This window comes from Equus caballus, chromosome 11 (assembly GCF_041296265.1).
Source record: "Equus caballus isolate H_3958 breed thoroughbred chromosome 11, TB-T2T, whole genome shotgun sequence".
Lineage (NCBI taxonomy): Eukaryota > Metazoa > Chordata > Mammalia > Perissodactyla > Equidae > Equus > Equus caballus.
Window position 1 is genome coordinate 36,578,346 of NC_091694.1, and position 25,575 is coordinate 36,603,920.

Here is a 25,575-nt window from a genome sequence, read left to right on the forward strand (position 1 = left end):
TATAGGTGCTTATGACTATTATTATCCTTTCTGACATATATCTGTACTCTACTTCTTAAATATTTTCTCAATATTCCACCATGCTAAACCAGAGATTTGAATCCCAGTTGAAACCCTATATTTCAACAATGAATCAAATAAACAAAAACATCCTTCTTCCCTCTCTAGGTTCCCCAGAAGTAAATCTGACAGAAAGCCTGAAGATTCTCTTGGCTAGATATAACAATATTATCCTTATTTCCAGGTAGGAAAATAGAAAGTCATTCCTGAGAACATGATGTTGTTTAAAAAATAATAGTCAAAGCCCTTCCAATTAGTAGTAAAATTAGTCAATATTCTTTTACAAAATTGGCTCTATATAAAGATTAATAATAAACATTAAAATAAAATTAAATGATATTTAAGTAGCTTTGTCTTTAGAAGACCAACAACTACCTATTTATACTTCTGATTCAAATATCAGAAATCAACCAGTGCTACCACTTAATTCTGGCCTAGTATACTTCCTTAATAAAAGCACAAGAGGTAAAGACTTCAATAGAACACTTTCTATCAAGGCAGGCCTATTTTACTTTTAAGCTAAACCATAATTCTAACAGCAATTTTTATGAAAAAATATGCATAAGTATAAATTATTTTAGAAAGTTAAGGTATGAAACTTCATTACACAGAAAGTAAAAATTGACTGATTGATTACTTAATTAAACTTGCTTGAGAATAAACAGGACAAGAGTGCAGAGTGGGAGAAAAGGATTGTATGTATACCTGCAAGTTCTCAATGCAAAACTGATGTCCATACATGTCAATAGCTGATAGGAAGATAGACTCTACTTGGTTATGGCGAAGCTCATATGATGGCAAATGGGAGGCAATAAGAACCTAGAGTGAAAGCAAAATAAGAGGCATAAGTTCCCGAGGGAGTGATTATTCTAGGCTCCTATTAGGCAGCTCTGATACAAAAGCAATAAATATAAATCTGTAAGTGCAGGCATCAAAGATAAAACAGACACCAAGTAAAAGAACTTCTAGGTCCTGTAACATAAAGCCAATGCCACCAAATACAGCATCTCAGTTGACTCACCATGATTTGTGTTGTGGGCAATTTCCCACGGGGGTCAGGGGGAGGGGAGAGAAAACAGCTTCAATCAAGTTCCATCAGTGCATGTGATTTACCATTGCAAAGCTGCTAGTCCTGGGGACTGCATGACTAGCTGTTAATTGGGAATCGGGTCTGGCAGGGAGCAGCTGTGGGGAAGGTGGATGCAGCAGAGCTAACCTTTTGCAACTCTGAAGTGGAAAAAAAAGACTAGGAAAAGCTGCTCTGACAGCCCCAGGTACTCAGTACCAAGGAGAAGGCGTCAGGATGTAACACCAATGCATGTGATGGGCAAGAGAGTGAAAGCAGTGTCACAAACAAACAGACACACGGTAGGACCTGAACACTCTCAGTAGGTCTCTGAGAGGTTCAATAACTTGTAGTAGTTCAGTGACATGGATACAATTGTAGAGAAAGCAGAAGGTCACTGAACAGCTTCAAATGCTGCTTCCTTGTCAATGCCCATGCACAGAAACACAAAGGGAGCACCAACTCAGCTTCCCTGCTGAAACCTTTTGGAATGGATATGAAGACTACAGGGTGAAACTAACTGGACTTCTCTGGGGTTGTTCTGATTGCTATCACCTAAGATTGATTTCATCATCTTTCTGCTTTCCACACTTGATTTTTTCCTATACAATTAAAAGTTTTCAGCACTTCTAAACTCCCTTTGGGAAGTAAGAAATATTGAGTCTATTGCCTTCCCTCAGTTTCCTTTCCTCCACATGGCTCTGGTTTATTATCACAGAGCTACTAGGAAGGGTAGGAAACAAAAACAGGATTTTATAATGGGGAAAGGGCTGCTATTTTAAAAAACTCAATGTTAATCTTTTCCTTTTTCTTTAAAAAACATATACCAAATGAAAACATTTGTTCTGAGGTCAATGAGACATAGACAGAAAACTGCATGATCTTTGTAAGATGATTGAGTAAAAGTTAATTGTTTCTAGGACTGCCCAATCTATGAAAATCATTCCTCTCCCAAGATAACCAATACATGCCCTTACCTGGCGTGCTCGAAGTGCCACTTTGGCATTGGTGGTCTTACTGAGTTGAGTTAGCTCTGTGAGGATATTCAGCAGCTCATCAGTGAGAGTAGGGTCCCGGCCACACAGTTGATCCTAATTATTAACGTGGAACAAGAACATACACATCCACATTAAAAAGAACTGAGGTGGACAGGACTTTGAAATGGGAAAAGCGAATAAAAACAAAGTTGAACATAGCTGGATTAATAAGAAAATGCAAACGTTCTGCTATTTTTATCCCAAATAATGTGGTAAAGAAGATCCCAGAGGAAGCTGCTGCTAAAGAGAAGCAGCCCAAATCCCTCAGTCACTCAGATTCAAAATTCCTAATGTATTTCTTTATAAATCAACATTATACTTTTAACATGCAGAAGAAACCATCAGAGACCATTAAAAGGGGTCAGGGGATTCTGAGTAAGAAATAACAGACGATCAAAGTTTTAAGAGGTTTTAAATAATCTAGGGACTAAAGGCTTTTCTGTTCCCTCCCCCACTTTTGGAAAGAAGGCAGAATAAGGCAAAAGGAACCACTTCTGGTGGTTTTCATTCCACAAACCAAATATTCAGCACCTCAGAAGGTTGCAAAGCAGAAACAAAAGAACAAGTTATTCATTTATAAACACACACTAAATAAAAACACCATCTTATTTTCTGACAATTCTGAACTCAAAATCATTTATCCTCTTGCTGTACCAAGAGTCATTCCATGATATCTAAACATGGTGAATCCTTAGAGGAATTAGAAGGAAAAAACCAAGCTCTTACTTATCCATAGTGTATTCGGTATTGGGTCCTTACCCTCCTAAAAATTAAAAATTAAGAAAAAATCTGTATCTTATTTTGAGAAAAATACTTCTTCTCCAGTGGAATATCAGTTTATTCCCTAAATTCATCCATTATCCATGTAATTTTCATCTAAGCTGAAAAAGCAGACAGTCTTCACAAACTTCTGTCCTTTTCGAAATTTACAGAGCTATTTGTAGTAGTAGTTCTTAACACCACACCATATAAAATACACACGTTTAGGTATAGTTCCTTCTACTCAGTTTGAAATAACTGCCTTTACATTTTAGTGAATTTTCATTCTCCTTCTACTATCAACAGGACATGAAAGATGATCAGACCTCAAAAGGCTTCCTGTTGTTGCTTTTTAATCTTCCCTATACCTCGATTATCAGCCTTTTTCTTGAAGAACCTCCATTTCATACTTAACCTTCCCCATGTCAGCGAGACTCTTTATAGTCCTCTACCACAGTAGTATAAATAAAATCTTGGGACTTTGGGGGAAGATATGCATTTCCCAAAACACTTTTTCCACAACCCCTACTACCGTCCACACCACAGGGTAAAGAGTTTTGGAGTACTCAACACTGTTATGCTGGAAAGAAGGCTTCTCAAACATTTTAAAGCAGGAAATACTTTCTGGTTCGCCAATCCACCAACCAGTGGTCTGCTCCAACTGTCCAGAGTTGTAAAACACATGATGGGATTTATACTTAAGAAAGTTCAAGTATTGTTTTCACCTATTTAATGCAGGGAATTCACTCATCTGAGTGGGAAGAAGATAAGCTCCTATTAAAATGAGTATGAATCCAGGGTTTGGTTGAGCAGGTAGTCACAGACTTGAGGACCTTTCCACCTATCCTAGGGCATAAAAGCAAAGAGGAGGGAGAAAAGGCAATTCAGTCTCACCTTTGTTGAGATCTAATGAGCAAAACAGAATTTCAAGGGAATATATAAAATCACCAGAAACAAGACCACAAAAACACAAAAGGAAAGAAGAGACAACAGCAGGTAGGGAAACCAAGATAAGTTCTTTCTTCCGAAATCCCTCTTTACCTAATGTTCCTAATAGAGAACAAACATTCATTTCTGAGGACTTACTTCAATCATCAGATCCACTGAAAGATCTAAAAACCTAAAAAGGGTCTTGGATAATACAACTCAGCTACTTGGCAAATAACCAGATTAAAGTCTCAACATTAACAACAAAATCCAACATGACAGTATAGGAACACTCGCCACTTACCCAACCTATATCAGATTTGGTATAGAATGTTTTCCCTTGAAAGGAAATTCAGGTTTACCTTTTGAGATTAAACTAAAACAAACAAATAAAAGTGGCATTATCCTCTTACCTAACTACAGATCATGTTCTAACTTAACAAAACACACAAAACTACTTTTTCTAAAAACCATTTTTCCGTTTCATCTTTCTACTATGTGAAAAAAGGACTGAGAAACAGGGTAGGGAAAAATAAACAGTGTCTGTAAGAAAAGTGAACCATGGACTTTAGAAAAAATAATATAGAAGTAATTTTTCATTCACAATCACCAACTGACAATCTTTGTGGGCTCCTTTTGATAAAGTTCAAAAAACAGATCCTTCTGGGATACGAAATATCAAACAGAGTATGAATAAACCACTAATTTCATTAGTTTATCTTGACTTGGAAATTTTCTTTTCAAATATTATTTTCTCCATTGTTGTCATTAATACTTAGAAAAAGATTGGCAATAGAAAACTATGTGTACAGTAATCTTCGCAATCCTCTCTTGTCCTTGACCTAGACAGAGTGTTTACGTGCTGAAAGAAACCACCAGGGGATGGCAGACCATTCTGTTCATCAGAACCACCCATCCTAAGATGCAAACATCCAAAAAGGAAGCTTACAGCCCTCTATCCTAGTGACAGGCTTCCTTTGGGGAACTGGACAGCCCAACGTCACCATCCAATCCTGGTGGACATTTTGTAACAATGACATTAAACGGCGACTATGTCAGCAGATGTGTTTCCTCAACATAAGGAGGTTCGTTTAATGAGCCTACCTGCTGATTTTGGGATTACAGGGCACTTGCATAAATCTGAAGGCTGAAGTAAAAATTATTATTCAGTAACAGTTAAGATTAGTACCACAAAGTTATTTGTTTTTATTCTTAACCTGGATGGTGCCTAACCACAGGGAATAGTTCAGATTTGCAGAATTATAACAAACATGCTTAAGTGTCAAATCCATAGCCAAAGTTATACAGTTGACTGCAAGAAGAGCCCAATATAGTCCAATTTCATCTTAGCATACTAAGATTTGAAGGCAATTCAAAATGTAGAGAATGTGACCTAATGTATAATGTTCTCAAGACAGTAACTATTATTCAGCTGGGTGAGGCACTAATCCCAGTGTCAGCAATGAACTGGCAGCTTCTTCCAGTCACAGCTGGATGTTCTGACATTCTAAGGATGTCATGGGACAGATTTAACAAGAAATTGTTATAATCACACTTATTCAGTAAACTTGGGTTCACTGAGAAAGACTTTTCTTTACTTACACACTGGACAAAATTATTTGCAGTCATGTTAAGGGGAGGAAGCAAAGGCGCTGATCAGCATTTTAAATGCTCCCTGTCTAAATCAAATCAGAGGCTCCTAGGCATGTCACTACTCATAAGGAAGCACAGTTAATATCATGTGGACCATACCAGAAATAAGATATAAGTAGTGAGGGGAAGACTTCTCAGCATCAAAGTGGCTATCGGCTATGTACTTTGCTATCTAGACAGCTATGAGGATGTTGATGCTTTTTATTGGTACAAAATTGCTGGGGGCTGGCCCTGTGGCCGAGTGGTTAAGTTCACGCACTCTGCTTTGGCGGCCCAGGGTTTCATCGGTTCGGATCCTGGGTGCAGACATGGCACCACTCATCAAGCCATGCTGAGGTGGCATCCCACATGCCACAACCAGAAGGACCCACAACTAGAAATACACAGCTATGTACTGGGGGGCTTCAGGGAGAAAAAGGACAACTAAAATTTTTTTAAAAAAAGAAAAAGAAATTGCTTAATTTGGCTAAACAGTCCCTTAAATATCTCTAAATAAACAAAAACAATGTTCTCAGCTCTAACTTTTTCCTATAAAACTAAACTTAAGATATAAGAGCTTTCAAAAAATAAACTTGGGCCAGCCCCAGTGGCCTAGTGGTTAAGTTCGGCACATTCCACTTCAGTGGCCTGGGTTCGGTTTCTGGGCACAGACCTACACCACTCATCTGTCAGTGGCCATGCTGTGGTGACAGCTCACATACAAAAAGAGGAAGACTGGCAGAGGGTATTAGCTCATGGTGAATCTTCCTCAGCAAAAAAATAAAAACAAACAAAAAAAACACCCAAATCACTTACCATTAGTCTTTCAGACTTTGTTTTTCATTGTGGCACGATGTTCCTCCAAATGGAGGAAACTGGACAGGATTTATGCATTTTACTTTATCTCTTGCATTCCACATAGGGTGAAAGATTAGAAGAAATATGTTTGAGAGTCCTTGAGGCAAGTTACCACCAGGCAAGTTATGCTAGTACCTAGAAGTGACGAAGGCTTCTTTGGAGCAACCCATCTTCTATAACATTGATTCACGGAAGCCAGATATTCTTGATCCCTCTCCTCTAGGTTCAAAAGCCCCAGAAAAAATCATCTAGCTCAGCAAAGCACACCATCAACATTCCTACTTACTAGAAAGCAGAGAGTGAAATGCCAGGCACATAATCATCAATTAGGAAAGCAAGGTAAGCAAAGAAAAGGGAACCAACAGAGAGCCCAAGCTGGGGGAAACAAATGCTACCATGTCCAGGTGATACGTGTGAAAGACAGTAACACCTACAGAAACTGAATAATCCAAACAACTAAAATGGCTCTGACTAGTACCACCATTAACGCAGACGCGAGGTGGGGATGGGGGACCTGACCATTGCCAAAGAAGAAAAGAGGAGGCCCATGTCTGGTATTCAGTAATATCAGATCAGAAAGGAGCACCTTTTGAGCTTTCATCCCTGCTCCGTAAATCACTGTTAGCTGTCCCTCAATCATATCAATTAACTTCTTGATTTCCAATCCTCTAAGATGAGGTGAAAATAACTGATATTTCAAAAGAAATTTAATTATATGAAAACCTACAGAGCCTATTATGTTTACTGTTTTGTTGAGTTTCTTTAAAGAAAAATGTGAAATGCCAGAAAAAAGAAAAGGACAAATCCATCTTTCTGGTTCACATCTTCAACCTTCTTCCTCCTCTCCCTCCCCCTCTCTTCCTCATCCTATTCATCCAAACCCAAACACTAACAAACAGCTCTTTTCTCCAAAGAGTTCAGCCTGCTGGAAAGAAAGTTTGGGTACTATCCATGCAGGTAAGAAGTAATCAGTATGACAGGGTGGGGGAAAAAAGAACAGCAGCAAGTCAGAGTCCCATTGGCTTCTGCCTGTCCTGACTGGCAAAAGCAGAAAGCAAAGCCTCAAACCAGTTCTCTGACAGGGCCCAACGCCTCTGCAGCACCCCCCGTGTAATTACACACTTGAGTGACTGGACTCTGAAGAAAATTGAAGGCCTGAGCTCCGAACAGCTGCCATTTTCTCTCTCCATCACACCAACGTGATTACTTGAGAAATGAACAGCCCCGGCTCAAAGCTACTCCAGAATTCTCAGAGGAAATATGGCTCCGTGTTCCAATAATGAGATTCTTAAGGCAAGCGTTACTTACAATCACTCCGCAAAAGGAGCGAGCCGAGCCCCTATATCTTACAAATTAGAATTTAAGAAACCCAGCGACAGTCTTGGACGATCATTACTCTTCTGCTGCTCCAAGGATTCTGGGCTTTGGTCTATTTTTAGTGCAGAAAACTGTTAAGTCCTTAAAAAGGTAATCATAATAAAACGAAAACTCACCATAATTAACTTCCTAAAAAGGCAAATTCCACCCCATTTTAGGTCCAAACTGACAGATTCTTCCATTTCCTCATCATTTCCCTTTTCTGCGAGAAAGTCTTGGCTTTATCCAAATGAGAATTAGCAATCCTTGTATTAAAATTAAAAAAAAAAAATCTAACTAGTCAGAAATTTCTTCCCTCTTTTGACTGAGGAAAAAAAATAGCAAGTTGTCATAGATTGTATCACTTCTTTGCTGAACTCTGTCACTTGGGGAAGTTGAAATATTACATAGTGCTGATATTTTTTTTTCCTTTCAGATGCATCTTCTGTTTTCCCCACCATCTAGCCCTTCTACAGTAGCAAAGGTAATGAACTTTCCCTGTAATTACATATTTTTAAAAGTGGCTATTCTAAAAAATGTTATATCCTTGAGAGTTAACCAGCTAGGCAGATAACTCAGTGAGTGGCACTGTCGCTAACCAGAGATGTGAGGTAGATAGTTTCCCTTCATTCTGAACTATGAAATAAAAAAAAAGCAGTGAAGATTTAGTTTTCTTCCTCCAAAAAGAAATGATGCAATTAAAGTACCAAACATGCCAATTCCACAAAGGGACAAGAAAGGAAACTCTAGGAGCAAAAAGGTACCATACGCCCCTCAAAAATACAAACACGCAGCAGCATGCAATTGTTCATGGGGTGGGGGACTCTAAGAATAGTCAGTCCTATTGTTCTCTGATTCCTAGAATTAACTGAACCAGAAAAATCTAGCGGTGAAGGACTTACAAATCATCTTTAAAAATCCTCAAGCCCACAAAAATTCTACCCACTGGTCAAATGTACATTAGTCCTATTCACATTTACTAGTCTCACCTCTCTTTCCTACTTTCTACTAATTCTCATAGTACTAGGTTATGGAGATAAAAGCATGTATCTACTACCAATACAATAATTGAAGCTCAGATTTCCATGTAAATAAAACAGAAAGGGAACAAAAAAAGCCCATAATAAATTTAAATTTCTTTGGTAGAGGAGGGACAGTACTGGATTTCTAACAGTTGTTTTTGGTTTTTAAGTTTTGGACATGAGAGCCATTGCTTATATTCACGGAACAAATAAGAGTTATAATGAAAAAGTACACTGGCTAGATAAGACTAAATTTTAAAGCTACTGTCATGAGTGAAAGTAGGAATGGAGAAGCACAGGGCATCTCTAAGTAGAGTGAAGAGGTTTGAGTTCCTGTGCACCACTATATGCAAAATAGCCAGATCAATCCTTTCCCCCCAGAGCAGGTTCCTTCAGGTCAAGGACAAAGGTAGATGTGAGAAACTGTTAATGCACAACCCAAGTACCACTCAACCCACAATTATAAAAGACAGGAGGTGGGCCAGCCCCATGGCTTAGTGGTTAAGTTCGCCCGCTCTGCTTCCCGCGGCCCAGGGTTTCGCTGGGTCAGATCCTGGGCACGGACATGGCACCACTTGTCAGGCCACGTTGAGGGGGTGTCCCACACGCCACAACCAGAAGGACCTACAACTAAAAATACACAACTATGTGCTGGGGGGAATTAGGGAGAAAAAAGCAGGGGGCAAAAAAAAAGAAGAATGGCAACAGTTGTTAGCTCAGGTGCCAATCTTTAACAACAACAACAAAAAAAGACAGGCGTTTTTCTCTGACCACAGCCATGAGAAGAAATGCTTTTTCATTCCATCAACCATCCTTAAAGGTTCTGAAAAATGATACTCACAATAAGCATTGTGACCAGAAGATTCTTCTTGGTGACTTGAGCGTGAGAGAAGATATAATTCAGTACAGTGTTCATGTCACTCTTGTTCTCCTCCCGAAGGGCAAACACACATTTGTCATAGTGACCTGCAAGTAACAAAAAGAAATGGTCCTCATCCATGTATGAATATTCATGTTTACATGCCATTTATTTGTTTTTAATAGGTCTATAATGGACCTGATAAGCAGTGAGAACAAACACCTTAAGAATTTTCTTAGATGGATTTGTACAGAGTTGGCAGCGTGGTTTAGGAAAAAGAATGCTGGACTAGGAGTCAGGCAATCTGGTATAAGCCCTGGGCTCAAAGCCTAGCTCTGTTACCAACTTACTATGTGCTCCTGGGCAAATCACTTTACCTCTCTTGGCCTCATTTTCATTAAAAAACATTGGGAGGTGAAGGGAGGGTGTGCTTTAGAGTCTGAGGGGTTGCGGATAACTCTAACTCCCACCCTTACTCTAGAGCCTCTCATTTAGCTCCCTGGAATGATCTCCTTAGAAAAGAGGATTCTGCTTCTTAACAAGAAATGTCAATAACATTAAACCTGATGATCTTTAGAGTATACCCCAGTTTGCAATTCTGGTTCCACGTGTGACTCACTGAAAATGTTTCATCCTAAGTAGAAGGAACAGTTTTAGCAAAAATAAAACCATATAAACAATCATTAATATCTTCAAGAAGGATGGCTGCTACCTCCGCAATCAACATTTTCCTCTGTTAAGTCCACAAAACAGCTAAGCAATACTTAAGAATTCCAAATCCACACTAAGGCATAGATCAAGGAGAACCTTGCATTAAGTCAAAAGGTCTGTAGGGAGAGTACAGTTATGTATATTTTCACTGGTCTTTCATAAGGCCACCAGGGGCAGGTTAGTTCTGGCTGGGAAAGCTATGTTTTGCAACAGAAGCATAAGCTTCAGGTATACTGTAGTAATATCTATGGTGGGATATAAGCAATATTCAGTTCTTTAGAAAACACTGTACCTCAGAATTAAGTTTCCAAGTAAAGGAGAATTAGTGTTTGAATAGCCTCAAGAGTCAGAATTTTATGAAACTAGGGAAGGATTACCACTTCAGTTCCGACTCCATATTAAGTTACAAATCAGAACAGTGGCATTACCATGGATTCCTAGAATATTGAGTACATTCAATCAGGTCAACTCTGCTTTTATCTGTTTTAAATACTAGAGATTGACATAAGATTTTTTTTTTCAAAATGAAACTAGAACAAAATAGAAGCTGTTTAAAAATTGGTTATCCTATATGAATTCATATTTTTCCTGACCAAGACTTAGCTTTGAAGTGAGAACAGAAATAGATCTTGGCAACAGGAATTAAGAGGACCACGGCAAATAAAAAGAATATTTACCCTGGGGTAGGCAGGGGAGACACTAAGCAGAAAGCAAGTAATGATACCACATGTTCTCTTTTTAAAAACTTTTAATGGTGAAATATACATTCAGAAAAATAAAATAAATACCCATGTAACTACCATCTATGTTAAGAGTATCTTTAGTATCTTTGAAGGATCCTATGCGCTCCTTTTCAGAAACAACTACTAAGCTGAATTTTATGCTAATCATTCTTTTGCTTTTTTCTTTACTTTTATCACAAATATATAGTTTCATTTTCCTGTTTTTCAATGATAACAATGGAATCACTGTGTATGGATCCTTCTGTAACTTGTTCCTTTCCCTTAACGTTACGTTTTTGAGATTCTTTTGTTCACATGTGCACCTTGGTTTACCCATTTTCACTGCTGTATAGTAATCTATCGTAGAAATATGCTAGAATTCAATTATCTATTCTACTTGTGTATTTTGGGATTGTTTCCTATCTTTTTTGCTATTACGAACAATGCTGCCACAAGAATCCTGAATATGTCTCCTAATAACATGTGTAAGAGTTTCTCTAGGATATATTATCTAAGAGTGAAATTGCTAGGTTGAAGAGTCTTAAAAAATTCCCCTCTATTAAGTATTGATAAACCGTTTTCCAAAGTGGTCTGCACTTTAGAAATTTGTACTTCCAATTACAGAAACAGGGAAAGAAGATCATGTGACTTTTTAATTTTTGCCAATCTCCTTGTTGTTTTGTCCACATTTTTCTTATTAGTAATGAGACTGAACATCTTTTCATAAGTTTGTGGATCATTTGTGTTTCCCTTTCTGTGAATTATCTTTTTATATCTTTTGTTTATTTTTGTATTAGGTTGTCTTTTACTTATTGATTCACACTAGTTCTCTATAGATTCTAGGTACTAATGTTTCTGTTAGGTATATGTTTTGTAAATATTTTCTCCCACTTTGTGGCTTGTGTCTTCAGTCTATTATCTCTTCATGAACAGAAGTTCTTAAGTGGGGTTGAATTAATCAACCTTTTCCTTTATAGTTTGCACTTGCTGTGTCTTTTATGACAAAATCTTTCCTATTCTGAGGTCATGAGGATATTCTCCAAAAAATTTAGTAGTTTTGCCTCTTTAGTACATGTTTAAGTCTCTAACTTATCTGGAATTGATTTTTGTGTGTATGGTGTAAGGTAGGGATCCAATTTCCTTCTTCGGTTTTGCAAATGAATAACCCATTGTCACAGTATCATCTATTGAAAAGTATACCCTTTCCTCATGATCTACAATGTCTGCTCTGTTATAAAGTAAGTTTGCACATATGTGTGGATCTGTTTCTGGGCTGCTATTTTCCATTGGTCTATTAACCAACATTAGAATCTCTTCATTAACATGGCTTTATAGCAAATCTTGATATTTGGACAAATCCCTCCACCTTGTATTTCTTTAGAAGTATCTTGGTTATTGTCAAACCTTTCTTTCATGCAAATTTTAGAAGTAGCTTGACAAATTCCATGAAAATATCCTACTAGGATTTTTATCAGAATGTGATTGAATCTACAGATGAATTCAGGGAGAATCAATACTTTGCAAGTGTATTTTCCAACCTAAGACCACAATATTTATTTAGGTCTTCTTGATTATTGTCCACTGATTATAATTTTTCTCCAAAAGAGGCTTGTACATTTTCTGTTAGACTTATTCCTTAGTGTTTCACTTTGGGTTGCCTTTTTTTTTTTTTTTAAGGGAGATTAGCCCTGAGCTAACATCTGCTGCCAATCCTCCTCTTTTTTGCGGAGGAAGAGTGGCCCTTAGCTAACATCTGTGCCCATCTTGCTCTATTTTATATGTGGGACGCCTGCCACAGCATGACTTGATAAGCAGTGGGTAGGTCTGCGTCTGGGATCCAAACCAGCAAACCCCAGGCCGCCAAAGCAGAGCATGCAAACTTAACGACTATGCTACTGGGTCAGTTTGGTCACTGTTTTAAAAGACATATTTTTCTAAATTGCTTTTCTAAACAACAGTTATACCATAAAGAAATACATTTGAATTTTCTACATTAACTTTTATATCCAGCAGCCTTGTTATACTTTAAATAATTCTAATAATAAATACGTGGCTTCTCTGAGGCTTTCCAGGTAGATATCATATCATATCTAATAGTGGAAGGTTTATTTCCTTATTCCTTTCCAGTCCTTGTACCTTTTAATTCTTTTTCTTCTCTTACTGCTCTGGTTCAGACATCCAGTATGACAATGAATAGAAGCAGTGATAGCAGGTGTCCTTGTCTTATTCCTAATATTAAAAAGAATGCTTTCGGAGGGCCAGCCCAGTGGCTTAGTGGTTGGGTGAGCACCCTCTGCTTCGGCAGCCCAAAAGTCACCGGTTCGGATCCTGGGCGTGGACCTACACACTGCTTATCAAGCCATGCTGTGGCAGGCGTCCCACATATAAAGTAGAGGGAGATGGACACAGATGTTAGCTCAGAGACAATCTTCCTCAGCAAAAAGAGGAATATTGCTGGCAGATGTTGGGGCTAATCTTCCTCAAAAACAAAAGAAGAATGCTGTCAACATTTTGCCATTATGTATGATGTATGTATCCTATAGATTTTTTTGTGGAAGATCTTCACATAATTAAAGAAATTCCATTTCATTTTTCGTTTGCCAAGAGTTTACCATGAATGGATATTAAATTTCTTAAATGCTTCCCCCCCATATCTTGAGATGATGACCACACTTTTTCCTCTTTTAATCTATTAAATGATAAGTTACATTAAATGGTTTTTCTAATATTAATCAGGCTTGCATTAATTAAAGTGGGATACAGCAAACTTGATTTTGATATTGTATATATTGCTGGATTCAGTTTGCTCATATTTACTTGAGGATTTTTGCTGGTTATGATTGGCAGAGCCATCCTTTAAAGGATGTAAAAGGGATCAAAATAGAAGAAAACATTAGAAAATATTTCAAATTCTATGGTGTTTCACTGCCATCTTGTGGCAGGAAGCAACATCAGCAATATGTACCTTTAACATCTTAGCCAGGGTGTTTCACATTTAGAAACTTTAGACATCATTTAGTGAAGCTCTTCAGAGAAAGCCAGGGATAAATTCCACCTAAATGATACACTAAAAAATACTAGAAAATCTGAGCCTTTTTCAGATGCCTATGGTCCAATCCATGGATTAGCTGCTGAGAGGCAAGCTCTTCAGATACGGTTTCTCAATTTCAACCTGGTCATGAATAAACCAACTCTCACTACACAAGATCAAGAAGACATCAACCGTGAATGCTAATCTCTACTAGAAAAATTATCTCAGGTCCTTCCCAGAAGCACACTGAATTCATAAGCTCATCAAGTTGTGTTTTGTTGTTCTTTCTTTGGCACCCGTGGGATATGGAGGTTTAGTTTTTAAGGGAGTGGTGAAAGGAGACAGTTCGTCAATGACAAATGTTAGTGACAGGATGAACTAGCTCAGCTGTTGCACAGTCGTAAAGGAGAAACTGTCTCAGATACAGAGTCCTCAGGAAGAGGCTTACCATTCTGGAATTGTGTCTCCACTCGCAGGTACTGTCGCAGCAGATCCATCACCACAGCCTTCATGTGGCCTCGGATGCCACTTCGGTACCTAGGCAAACATAAAAAGTCTCCACTGAAAAACCTGAGAGGTTAACACTACTAAATAACAGACTATTAAACAATAAACCTGGGGCCCAGATTTACTTTCTAGACTTTCTACCAAACTGCTTTCCCTCTGAATATAGGGCAGGACAGGGGCCAGCCTAGAATCAACTAACCAGATTAATTTAAATTTCAAGCCTAAAAGAAACCCGGCTATAGACAAGATTCTTTTCTAAAGAAAAAGAGAAAAAAGGAGAACAAAACAAAATAAAAAACCACGTGAGGGGCCAGCCCGGTGGCACAGTGGTTAAGTTCACACGTTCCGCTTCTCGGCGGCCTGGGGTTCGCCCGTTCTGATCCCGGGTATGGACACAGCACCACTTGGCAAGCCATGCTGTGGTAGGCGTCCCACGTGTAAAGGAGAGGAAGATGGGCACAGATGTTAGCTCATGGCCCGTCTCCCTCAGCAAAAAAGAGGTGGACTGGCAGTAGTTAGCTCAGGTCTAATCTTCCTCAAAAAAAACAAAAAAAAACACAAAGAAACCCACGTGATAGCCCTACCTAACAATACCTTGGTAAGTTCCCACTGCTTGGTAGAAATGATTACCATACCCTTGAAATAGCTAAGAGATATCTGAAAAATTTATAAGTATCTGAAAGTTGAAAACGTTCTGTGAATATTCCTTTAATTCAATAGTTGGCTCCATAAGCTAAGAACAAATGTCACATTGGGCCCTGTGCCAGAAGAAAAATTAGGAGTTTCAGCAAAATTGCAAGGCAAAAGAAAACAATGAAATTTCTGTGCCTTAATATTTGACAGAAAGATGCAGATTAGAAAGGAGTCATCAGAAATATTGAGTATGAGCGTTAGCTTTAGCTCACAAGTCTAAGATATTTAGTAGATAATAAGGTATTTTCTAAGATGCAAGTACTTCCTAATTTCTCTAAGTCGAATCTCCTCCTGACTACTTAGAAGAAAAGAAAGTATGGGGATGGACAGGTCTGAGAATCCGGAGTTACATGTAAGTACCTCTGCACCAGTTGGACAATGCTCTGAGTGTTCATGAAGAAGACTTCCCGCTCAGATTTCCGGTTCAGTGTAGCTGCATGACTATCTAGGATGTTGGCAATCTAAAGCATAAGAAAGGGAAAAAATTAAGCCCAACTCAATGAAGGGACCCAAAACATTAGCTTGTATAGCATCACCACTAGGAATCTTCATAATTTAACATGACAATTACCATCTTTCACTTGTTGGGAGCAGCTAGAAGTTACTGGACATAGTTTAGGGGCTTGTGTTAAATAAGCAAGCAACTTTTCTTTCTTTTCACTCTTTCCCAGATGAACTAAAGAGTGCATCATAAAAACTACCATCCTACCAGAGGCCCTGAGAGGCAAGATACACTTAAGGTCAAGGTCCAAACTTTACTCCCCACTTGCCCAGCTTTACTCTCTAAATATAAATTTGCTTTATAGGCAAAGGGTAGGTATGCTGCTGAGGTAGGAAGGAAGTCTGATAATAAAACTATGAATATCCCTCTACTTTAAACTCACCCAAATACCTCTAATTAGGGCATAGCCCCAAGAACAAACCTCTATGGAGTACGTGGCCAATATGCTTTTCTCATAACCAGAGATACTTTACATTTCACAAACAGCACTTTCATTATTGGGCTTGTAGCCTGAGGCAGTTTTGCGAAGGGCAAAATGCTTAAAACTGCAAAAGCACAACACTCAGATAGTAAGGAAGATGCAAATAGGAAGGAATCCCACAACATGAACTCCAGCATTGGTAGCCGGTAGAAAATGACAGTGTTACTCTATAAATACCTGCTGGCTGGGAAACTGACAGAGGACAGATGTGATGTTGCTAGCATACTGAGCCATTTCCTTCTTGATAGACTTCTCCACATTCGGGGGGATACGGCCAGAGACACTGGTCATGATATCTTGCAATTCTAGGAGAGGCAAGGAGGGATCTCTGAGGGTCTTCATCAACCGCTCTACCCAGTCTTTTACCTGAGAAGGAAATAATAAAATAGGATCCAGACAAAATTACCATAATCACCCAAATAAAATGATATATCTGAATTCACTATTATATAGTATTTACTGTGAAACTGCAATATAAGCATCTAACACTGCCCTTGTTCTCTGGTTTAAATTGCAATTAAATGTGAAGTCAATGACACAGCTAAGAAGCAAGGATTTAAAGACATCAAATCCCACAACTAAATATGGGAGAGTTCCAGGCCAAATAGCTTTCTTTCCCTCCTTATTAAAAAAAATTCTTATGCAACTTTTAAACTATCTTGGAGAACAGGTACCTTATTTGTACGTCCCTTCCCCAAGAGAAATGATTCATACCCTGCTGCTAAAAAAAGGATCTGGAAGGCAGTATCCATTCATTACGTTGACCAGATTATCCAGGACATAGTGGAACACTCGATGGAGCTTCTCGCCTCTGAGTGCTGTGCTGTGGATCCGTGGCAGACTACCCGTGTGAAGCTCAGCCTGTCAACCCCAATGAGAGATCAAGTCATCCACTACCTTCTATTCAGGGTACAAACACACCACTGCAACTTAGATTCATCATTCAAGATCAAGACATCCCTTCACCATACCCTACTATAAGGAAAAGTCAATGGAAGAAGCATCATGAGGGAATCACAGAATCTTCGTATTATAGTAACCCTTGCAAACTCTAGTTCCATAATACTATAGGCACAAATACAAGGCATAAGATCGGGGGAAAAAGTTTAAGAAAAACTGTCAAACCAAGCATTAATATCACTTGCTCCTCCAAACTACCCGCCATGTAATCAGCTCTTGGAGAACAATATTAAAACTACCTTCCTGCTCACCTGCTGGACCTTGCTGGGGTTGTCCAACTGCATTTTGGCTATTACACAACCAGGGTCAAGAGCTGCTCCAGGCCTTTTGACATAATGGATACAGCCAGACTCTGCAGCTGTTAAGGTCATTACCATCTTCATCACCTACAATGAAAAATAAATAAAATTAGAGTTTGACCTCTCTTTACACAGACGAATAATTTAAACAGGTCAGTTTTTCCCTCAGCATCTAGGTTGGACTATATCTAATTCAATCCAGAAAAATGGGAATCTATCAAAACCTCCAGACTACAAAGGAAGGCAATTAGAAAATTTTTCAGAACTAGCTTTAGGGATTAATGACAGCTACTGACATTTCCTGTTCCTAACGTTGAAATCCATTTTGCCATAGTTTGTGTTTGTACTTATTTGGTACTTAGAAGTGATGAACAACTTAGCCTCCTCACACTCACGGATCCAGGTGCTCACTCTGTCTATCTACCTAGGATATCCAGGCCAAAACCTAAGGCTCATTCTTTACTCCTCTTTCTCCTTTATCTACCAACTACCAAGCCCAGCCAAGTATATCTTCTAAACCTCTCTCAAAAATCTTCCTCTCTTGCTGTCCCTTTGGTTTAGGCCCTCATCATTTCTGGTCAAGACTACTTCAAAAACCTCTCAACAGATTTCCCTGCCTGGTATACACCTCCAAGAAAGTCACTAAAAGCAATCATTCTAGACCCCAAATCTTATATCACTTTTCTGTGTAAAATCCTTCAATAATCCCCACTGTCTTCAGGATGGTCTAAACTTCTCAGTGTGTCTTATGAAGTCCTTCACAATCTCAAATTCTGATTACTGATTTAGCATCTTTGCTTGCCATTTCCCATTAAACGTTGGTCCATTCTCAAGCAATACCAATATGTACTTGCAGTTCCCTAGATATACCATACTCCCTAGCTTCCTGCCTTTGTACATGCTGTTCCTTCACCTTTAAACATTCTTCCCTGTCCGTCTTCACCTGGTGTATTACTATCGATCTTTCAAAACTTAGATCAAAGACTGTCTTTCAGGAAGTCTTTCCTTACTATCCACCCACCTCTACCCAGCCCCACACTGATGTGGGTTAGGTAGCCCTCTGCACTTTTTGCTTAGCTCTCTCAGAATTCACATTTCATTACTTGTCTGTTTTGCGACCCCACTCCACCTATCATATTTTTTCTGTGCAACCAGCACTTAGCATAACACCTAACACTCAATAAGTGCTGTTGCCTAGTATCTATTTTTAGAGCTAGAGATTCCTCATCTGTCAAAGAAAAACTGTGAGCTTTCTACTTGTTTTTAAAATCTTAAGGTTCATAACTCCAATTAAACCAAATGATGTTCTTTCTTTTCTATTTTCTATTTCCTTTCTGTTACTCTTCAGTCCTAGTCCAATCCAGCCAACACTTTTCCCACCTTCCCTCCCATGACCCAAAAGTCCAATCACCACCCTGACCTCAATCTCAGCATAGCACTGGCCAGCAAACACATGGCCTCCATCCTCCACAATGTACTGGATCAACTTCCCAGCAGAAGGTGAGCGCATCACTGAAGGGTCATTTTCCTTCTCAAACACACATGTTTTATTGCCAATCGTGATGCGATATCTAGGATATAAGTGGGAGTACGTAAGCCAATAAAGCACCTCAGCTTGTAAAGGAGAATGGTAGAATAATGTCAATCTTAAAAAAAAAAAATATGAAAACTTTATTCATACACACACACACACACAGAAGATCCATTCTATCTTTCTTTACAATGCCAAATAACCAAAATTTCCTTCAATAAGAGTCAGATTAAATAAATTATGATACATCCATATAATGCAATACTATACAACCATTAAAAAGAACAAGTACGTCTATGCAAAAAGAAACAAACAAAAAACAGGAAGATGATGATGATGTAATAGCTAACATTTCTTGAATCCTTACTATGTCCCAGGCAATGTTCTAAGCACTTTACACATTTACTCATTTAAATATCACAACAATACTGAACGACTGGTGTTAAACAGTCTACAACATATCTTAAAGGGAAAAAATAAGGTGCAGAACAGTATCTAAAGGTTATTTTTATTTGTGAATGTATTTAAAAGAAAACACCATATGTACATATATGTAACTTGCATATGCACATAGCAAGAAACTGTTAACAACGGTTGCTTAAAAAGAGGGGAAGTTATTTTTCATTGTCTACTCATATGGAGTGGCAGAGACAATGTTTTCATTGTAAACACTTTTTGTACTCTTGAAATTTTTGGTAACTGCATGTACTGTTTCACTTTTTTTAATTAAAAAAAGAGCACCGGGGGCTGGCCCCGTGGCCAAGTGGTTAGGTTCGCGTGCTCCGCTGCAGGCGGCCCAGTGTTTCATCAGTTTGAATCCTGGGCACGGACATGGCACTGCTCATCAAACCACGCTGAGGCAGCATCCCACATGCCACAACTAGAGGGACCCACAACGAAGAATATACAACTATGTACCAGGGGGCTTTGGGGAGAAAAAGGAAAAAAATAAAATATTAAAAAAAAAAAAAAAAAAAAAAAAGAGCACCAAAAAAGGCCTTGAAAAATCCCAAGAGCTAGTGACTGCTGAGAGGAAAGGGTGATACAATGACCAGCAAATGGACCTCAAACAGCCACTCACCTATCCACTTCCTCCTTCATGTACGTGGTATAACTGCTGCCATCATAGGACAGGAGCAGTCCTCCATCACTCAGCCGATGTACATCTACTTCTACACACGAGCCGTTCATGACCACTACATAGGAGTTGGGGGACTGTCGAGTCACCTATAGGGAACAAGAACCAGAAGGGACAGTCAGTGTGTCCCCAGGTGGAGTCTCAGAAAAAATTCAATACCTCAAAGATATAGGTAAGGAAGGTCTGTCAGAGAAGAAGAAAATTCACGGCACTGGTGCTCTTAGCATCAGTCTGCGGGCATGGCTCAGCCCTGCTGCAAGCAAATAGGGTGACCTTAGATGCTTCCTCTCCCTGTTCTGGTTGCTCTCTGTCCCCTTTAACGCTTGGCTGCAGAAGTCAAGTTGAGAAACAACTTAAATATTTCATAGAATCATACTGCTTCAGGCTACTGACACAAATAATGACCGTAACTTCACTAATACCCAGCCGTGCAGTAAATCAAACTTTCTTCCTGTCTCTTGACCTATAGAAAGCAAGCTAACAAAGAGAGAGAAAAAATAAGCTGTAGGCTTCAGTGGGTTTCAGCATACCTTAAGCACATACTTGACTCCTTCATAGATAAGTTCAACATCTACTGTATTCAGAAGGGTATGAGCAGGAAGGACTTGACCCCTGAAAGAACAACAATGTGAGAGACACTTCTAGAAAGTTCTAAAAGTTTATAAGGGAATCTCAAAAGTTATTGATTAGAGCATTTTCTGGACTATCAACTGGAAACAACCTAAAGGACCATGAGCAAGGGACTAGTACATAAATTATGAAAAAGCCATGTAATGGAATATTATGCAGTCATTAAAAAGAAAGATGAAGTCTTATGTACTAACATGAAATACTCTCTAAAATACACTGTTAAGTCAAGAAAGCAAGTGAAATTGTATAGAACAGTTTTAGAGTATGCTGCCAATTATCTTTTAAAAAAAACAGAGGTGGAAAGAAGAATATTACATATATATGCTTATATAAGTTTACAATAAGCCTAGAAGGTTAAAGAAGAAACTGGTAATATGGGTTGACTAAGGGGAAGGAAACTGAGTGGCCAGGGGACAGAGATAAGAAGGAGACTTTCCACTATATACCTTTTCGTGCCTTTTGAATTTTGAACCATGTGAATATATTACTTGTTTTTAAAAATAGACAAAATTAAAACTTAAAAAAAAGCCCCAGTATAATCAACCCTCACCTACTCCTATAAACTGGGACTTTATCTGGGGTCTTAAAAAAACAAAAGGCAGTAGGCCACGGCTGGGAAGAGGGGAAAGGGAAGGACACTGCCAAGGAGGGAAATATTATCAAGAAAGACTTTTGATAATAATAGAGGGAGTGATAAAGCAAGCGTGACAAGTTGTTAATAATCGGAGAATCTGAGCAAAGAATATGTAGAAGTTGTACTTTCATGCAACTCTTCTATTACAAGTCTGAAACTATTTAAAAATACAAGCTGAAAAAAACATGTTAAAAAGGAGTGTGGAGCTTGTAGAGGAGATTACACGTGATACATTTGTACACCAGTAGGAAAACCATTTAACTAGGTTAGAGATTGCATGTTGAGAAACAGAAATAAGTAAGACTCGACTGCTAAAAAAGGGCCGAAGTCTATAGGGAGTTGAAAGTCACACTGAGGGATTTAGATTTGATACAGAAGGCTAATGTGAGCTGCTGAAGGTTTTAGTCCATGAGAGTAACATGTTGAAAGATATTTATCGTAAGACTTGAATAACTGAAATCTTGGTTCAATTTTTAAAATTTTGTTTCTTTTCTTCCTTTTAGACACCTCAAATGGGAGCTGATATAAGTCTAACAACACAGAAGGAAATAAAGTGCCTGTGATTAAAGTGCTTTAAAATGATTAGCCTCTTGGAAAATTCCTCCTGGGACTCAAAGGCACAGCTTAGTCTCCAAAACCAGTGTTAGAAATTAGTTTAGCCCCATACCATCTGATCCTCTACTTGAAAGACTCATGAGGCCATCTTGAATATCAGCCTCAAGTATTAATTCCTGAAAGGTGTTGCAGGTAATATAGGACATATTCAGGGTTCAAAGTAAGAGAAAAATACCAGATTTTCATCACCAGGTTCGAAGAGATTTGATGCTTGTACAGGACTGAATGTTTACTTCAGCTGGATTCCAGTTTTTAAAAAGCAACCTATTCTAATTGTGGTGTAAGCTAATTTCTAGAATCAGAAGTTAGAACTCTAAAATAATTTGCCATAAATCCTATATCCCTTCTCTCCCCTGCCCCATAGTCAGTTAACAACAGGTAGCACTCACAAGCTGCCAAGAACAGAGAAATGAATAAATGGGTCTCTGAACTTTAGTCTTGCACTCAGGACCATCAGTCAGCCTGCACAGTCTGTGAGAAACAAAGCCTACCTTTCTAAGGAGTGAAGGAAGTTAGAGATGCTATTCCGCAGGCTCACATCTGCCACGTGGAGAGCCCCACACACAACGCCCAGCATGGTGTCAGGCCGCTCTGCCTACAAGGAAGAAAAAGAGAGCAGATCAAAAGCATGGTCACTTGGCACCATGGCCCCTCAATTTAAATCAGGCTCAAATATACTGTGAAGAAACAGACAGTATTGAGACCCTCCAGTCTTATGCCCCAAACTGATTTTTTAGATAAAAACACATTTACTTTTAGAATTTGAATAGAGGCCTCACCTGAACAGAGATGAAAAACATCTTCCCCTTCACTCTCCCCAAGATTTCCACTGAGCCAATCAAAGAGCAGCTCAAAAGCAAGCTATTGTCAGAAATAAATTCAAAAAGGTACAGATCTGGCTATTGATAATCTCAAAGAAAAATGGTATATAACCAAAATTTGGACCTTCAGATAATTTACGTGAATCTAATGATTTTATACAAAATCTTGGGTAATTCAGAATACTCCAGCAATTCAGGAACAAGGGGTAACTCTGTCGATTTAAATGAAGCCCCTCATTAGCACTTGGTAGACAGATGTAAAAGTTGGTAACTGAACCAGATTTAGCATCAAATGAGGAAAGAGAAAGCATTTCAATCCCTACACTCCTCTCTTCAAATATATCCCAGGAAGTAACACTAGAACATATAAAATGACTGCATAACACAGGCGCAAGAACTCTTACAGCGCTAAAATTACACTAACTCCTAAATTTTTCCAAGTAGATCAAAAACCACTCACATTAGAATAAAATAAATTTTACCTAGTGACATGGACTGATCATACAACAAGTCTATAAAAACTCAATCCCAGGGGCTGGCCCCGTGGCCGAGTGGTTAAGTTCACGCGCTCTGCTTGGGGAGCCCAGGGTTTCATAGGTTCAGATCCTGGGCGCAGACATGGCACTGCTCATCAGGCCATGCTGAGGCGGCATCCCACATGCCACAACTACTATAAGGACCCACAACTAAAATATACAACTACGTACTGGGAGGATTTGGGGAGAAAAAGCAAAGAAGAAAAAAAAAGAAGATTGGCAACAGTTGTTAGCTCAGGTGCCAATCTTTAAAAAAAAAAAACAAAATCCCCAATCCCAGAAGCTGTTTCTGCAAACAGAGAAACACACACCTGTACTTTTTCCGCTATCAGTCTGTCCAACCAGCCAGTGTCAATTCTATTCAACTGAAAGCTTTCAGTCTCCAACAATTTGATCAGATATTCAACTGTAGTTCGAAAGTCACCCCGAATAGACAGCTCCTTCAAAGCCACCACCATGTTTCTGGGAGAAGAACAAAGGCAGATCTGTTTTAGCAACAAATGTTTAGTGTTTTTCAATCATTTTAAAGAATCGTTTCATTCCTTTGGAGTCTTAGGAAGGAGGAGAGAGAGACAGACAGTTCCAAGAACAAATGACAGTACAAACGTAAGTGTGTTCATTACGTGTGTTCCAGATAGGAGAATTTGCAAGAAGCCAGTAAACTTATGAATTCTGGTATTACCCTAAGTGCACCAGCAAATCACATACATTTCATTACACACAGTACAGAACGAATTATGTGCAAACTATCCTCAGCTTTCACTTACTGGGTTTCCATTATTCCATTTGTTTATTGCTAACTAGAATTAGGGCATAATTCTCCTCTCCTTACACTTTATTTATTTTATTAAGGCATAATTTACATACAATAAAACATACTTATTTTAAGTATACCATTCAATGAATTTTGACACATGCTAATACTTTAATTTAAAGGTTTCCAGAGGCCGGCCCCGTGGCACAGCAGTTAAGTTCACATGTTCTGCATCAGCAGCCCTGGGTCCGCCAGTTCAGATCCTGGGTGCAGACATGGCACTGTTTGGCACGTCATGCTGTGGTAGGCGTCCCACATATAAAGTAGAGGAAGATGAGCACGGATGTTAGCTCAGGGCCAATCTTCCTCAGCAAAAAGAGGAGGATTGGCAGCAGTTAGCTCAGGGCTAATCTTCCTTAAAAAAATAAAATAAAATAAAGGTTTCCATACAATGAGGCAACTGGCTGGGTACAGTCAGGTATTAGCCTGACACTGCATGTGAGAGTTTTGTTTTGTTTTGTTTTCTTCTGGTGAGGAAGATTGACCCTGAGCTAACATCTGTGCCAATCTTCCTCTTTTTGCTTGACGAAGATGGTCCCTGAGCTAACATCTGTGCCAATCTTCCTCTACTTTGTATATGGGACACCACCACAGCATGGCTTGATGAGCAGTGTGTAGGTCTGCACCCAGGATCCAAACCTGCAAACCCCAGGCCTCTGAAGCAGAGGGCATGAACTTAACCACTATCCCACCAGGCCAGCCCCTAGAATGTTTTTTTTTAAGCTGCATTTTCGACGTCTATGGAATGACTTGCTCATTACTTTTACTGCTTCTCAATTAAAAGAAGCAGTCACACAAAGCTTCAGTTAACTTTTGCCAAGTGGAATATAAAACCAACAGTGTCATTATCATCCTATTTTCAGAGAAGGCAGAAATCCATATATTTATTTCCATCTCCCAATTTTTAAATATGGGCAATTTTAAAAAATTAACATTCTGTAAGCCAATCAAAACACATCTGTGGCTGTGACTTGTCAGAAAGTCATTGATTTGCAAGCTCTAGCGTAAACCTTCTTCACTTGAGCAAAGCAGGATATGGCTGTGAAAGAAAAAAAAAGGGCAACTTTATACCAGATGGTTTTTCTGGTGGCACTGCTTTAATTTTGAAAAATTCCACTTACAGTTTTGAATAAATGGGAAGAATTGCAGAGGACAAAATAGAGAAAAATTGAGACTTCCCTACTTCTAAAAAGATTATTAAAGACCAATATTATTAATAAATACTTATGGATTGCTAGTCTATGTGTATAGTTCAAAGGTCAAAGGAATGGCATTAAATGCCACAGGAAGGCATTTAGAAGGAAACAGACAATTAAAAAATACAAGGAACTAGTTGAATTTTGGATATTCTACAATACCTAAACTGTCAAAACT

The 25,575-nt window shown here is 38.7% G+C and overlaps 1 protein-coding gene across 18 annotated transcripts in view; it reads right to left on the bottom strand.

The window, feature by feature from the left end:
- The window catches only part of ACACA (acetyl-CoA carboxylase alpha), a 271,880-nt gene that overhangs the window by 125,355 nt on the left and 120,950 nt on the right, over positions 1-25,575 (bottom strand). For all 18 annotated transcript variants that reach the window (XM_070227563.1, XM_023652967.2, XM_070227569.1 and 15 more), the window contains 13 exons: positions 23,699-23,849; positions 22,522-22,625; positions 20,682-20,763; positions 20,095-20,240; positions 18,903-19,053; positions 17,435-17,569; positions 16,938-17,084; positions 16,401-16,589; positions 15,601-15,701; positions 14,489-14,577; positions 9,559-9,683; positions 2,104-2,217; positions 766-879 (listed from right to left, as the gene is read on the bottom strand). In XM_070227563.1, the coding sequence (XP_070083664.1) occupies positions 766-879; positions 2,104-2,217; positions 9,559-9,683; positions 14,489-14,577; positions 15,601-15,701; positions 16,401-16,589; positions 16,938-17,084; positions 17,435-17,569; positions 18,903-19,053; positions 20,095-20,240; positions 20,682-20,763; positions 22,522-22,625; positions 23,699-23,849 (1,648 nt within the window). The remainder of the gene's footprint in view (positions 1-765; positions 880-2,103; positions 2,218-9,558; positions 9,684-14,488; positions 14,578-15,600; positions 15,702-16,400; positions 16,590-16,937; positions 17,085-17,434; positions 17,570-18,902; positions 19,054-20,094; positions 20,241-20,681; positions 20,764-22,521; positions 22,626-23,698; positions 23,850-25,575) is intronic.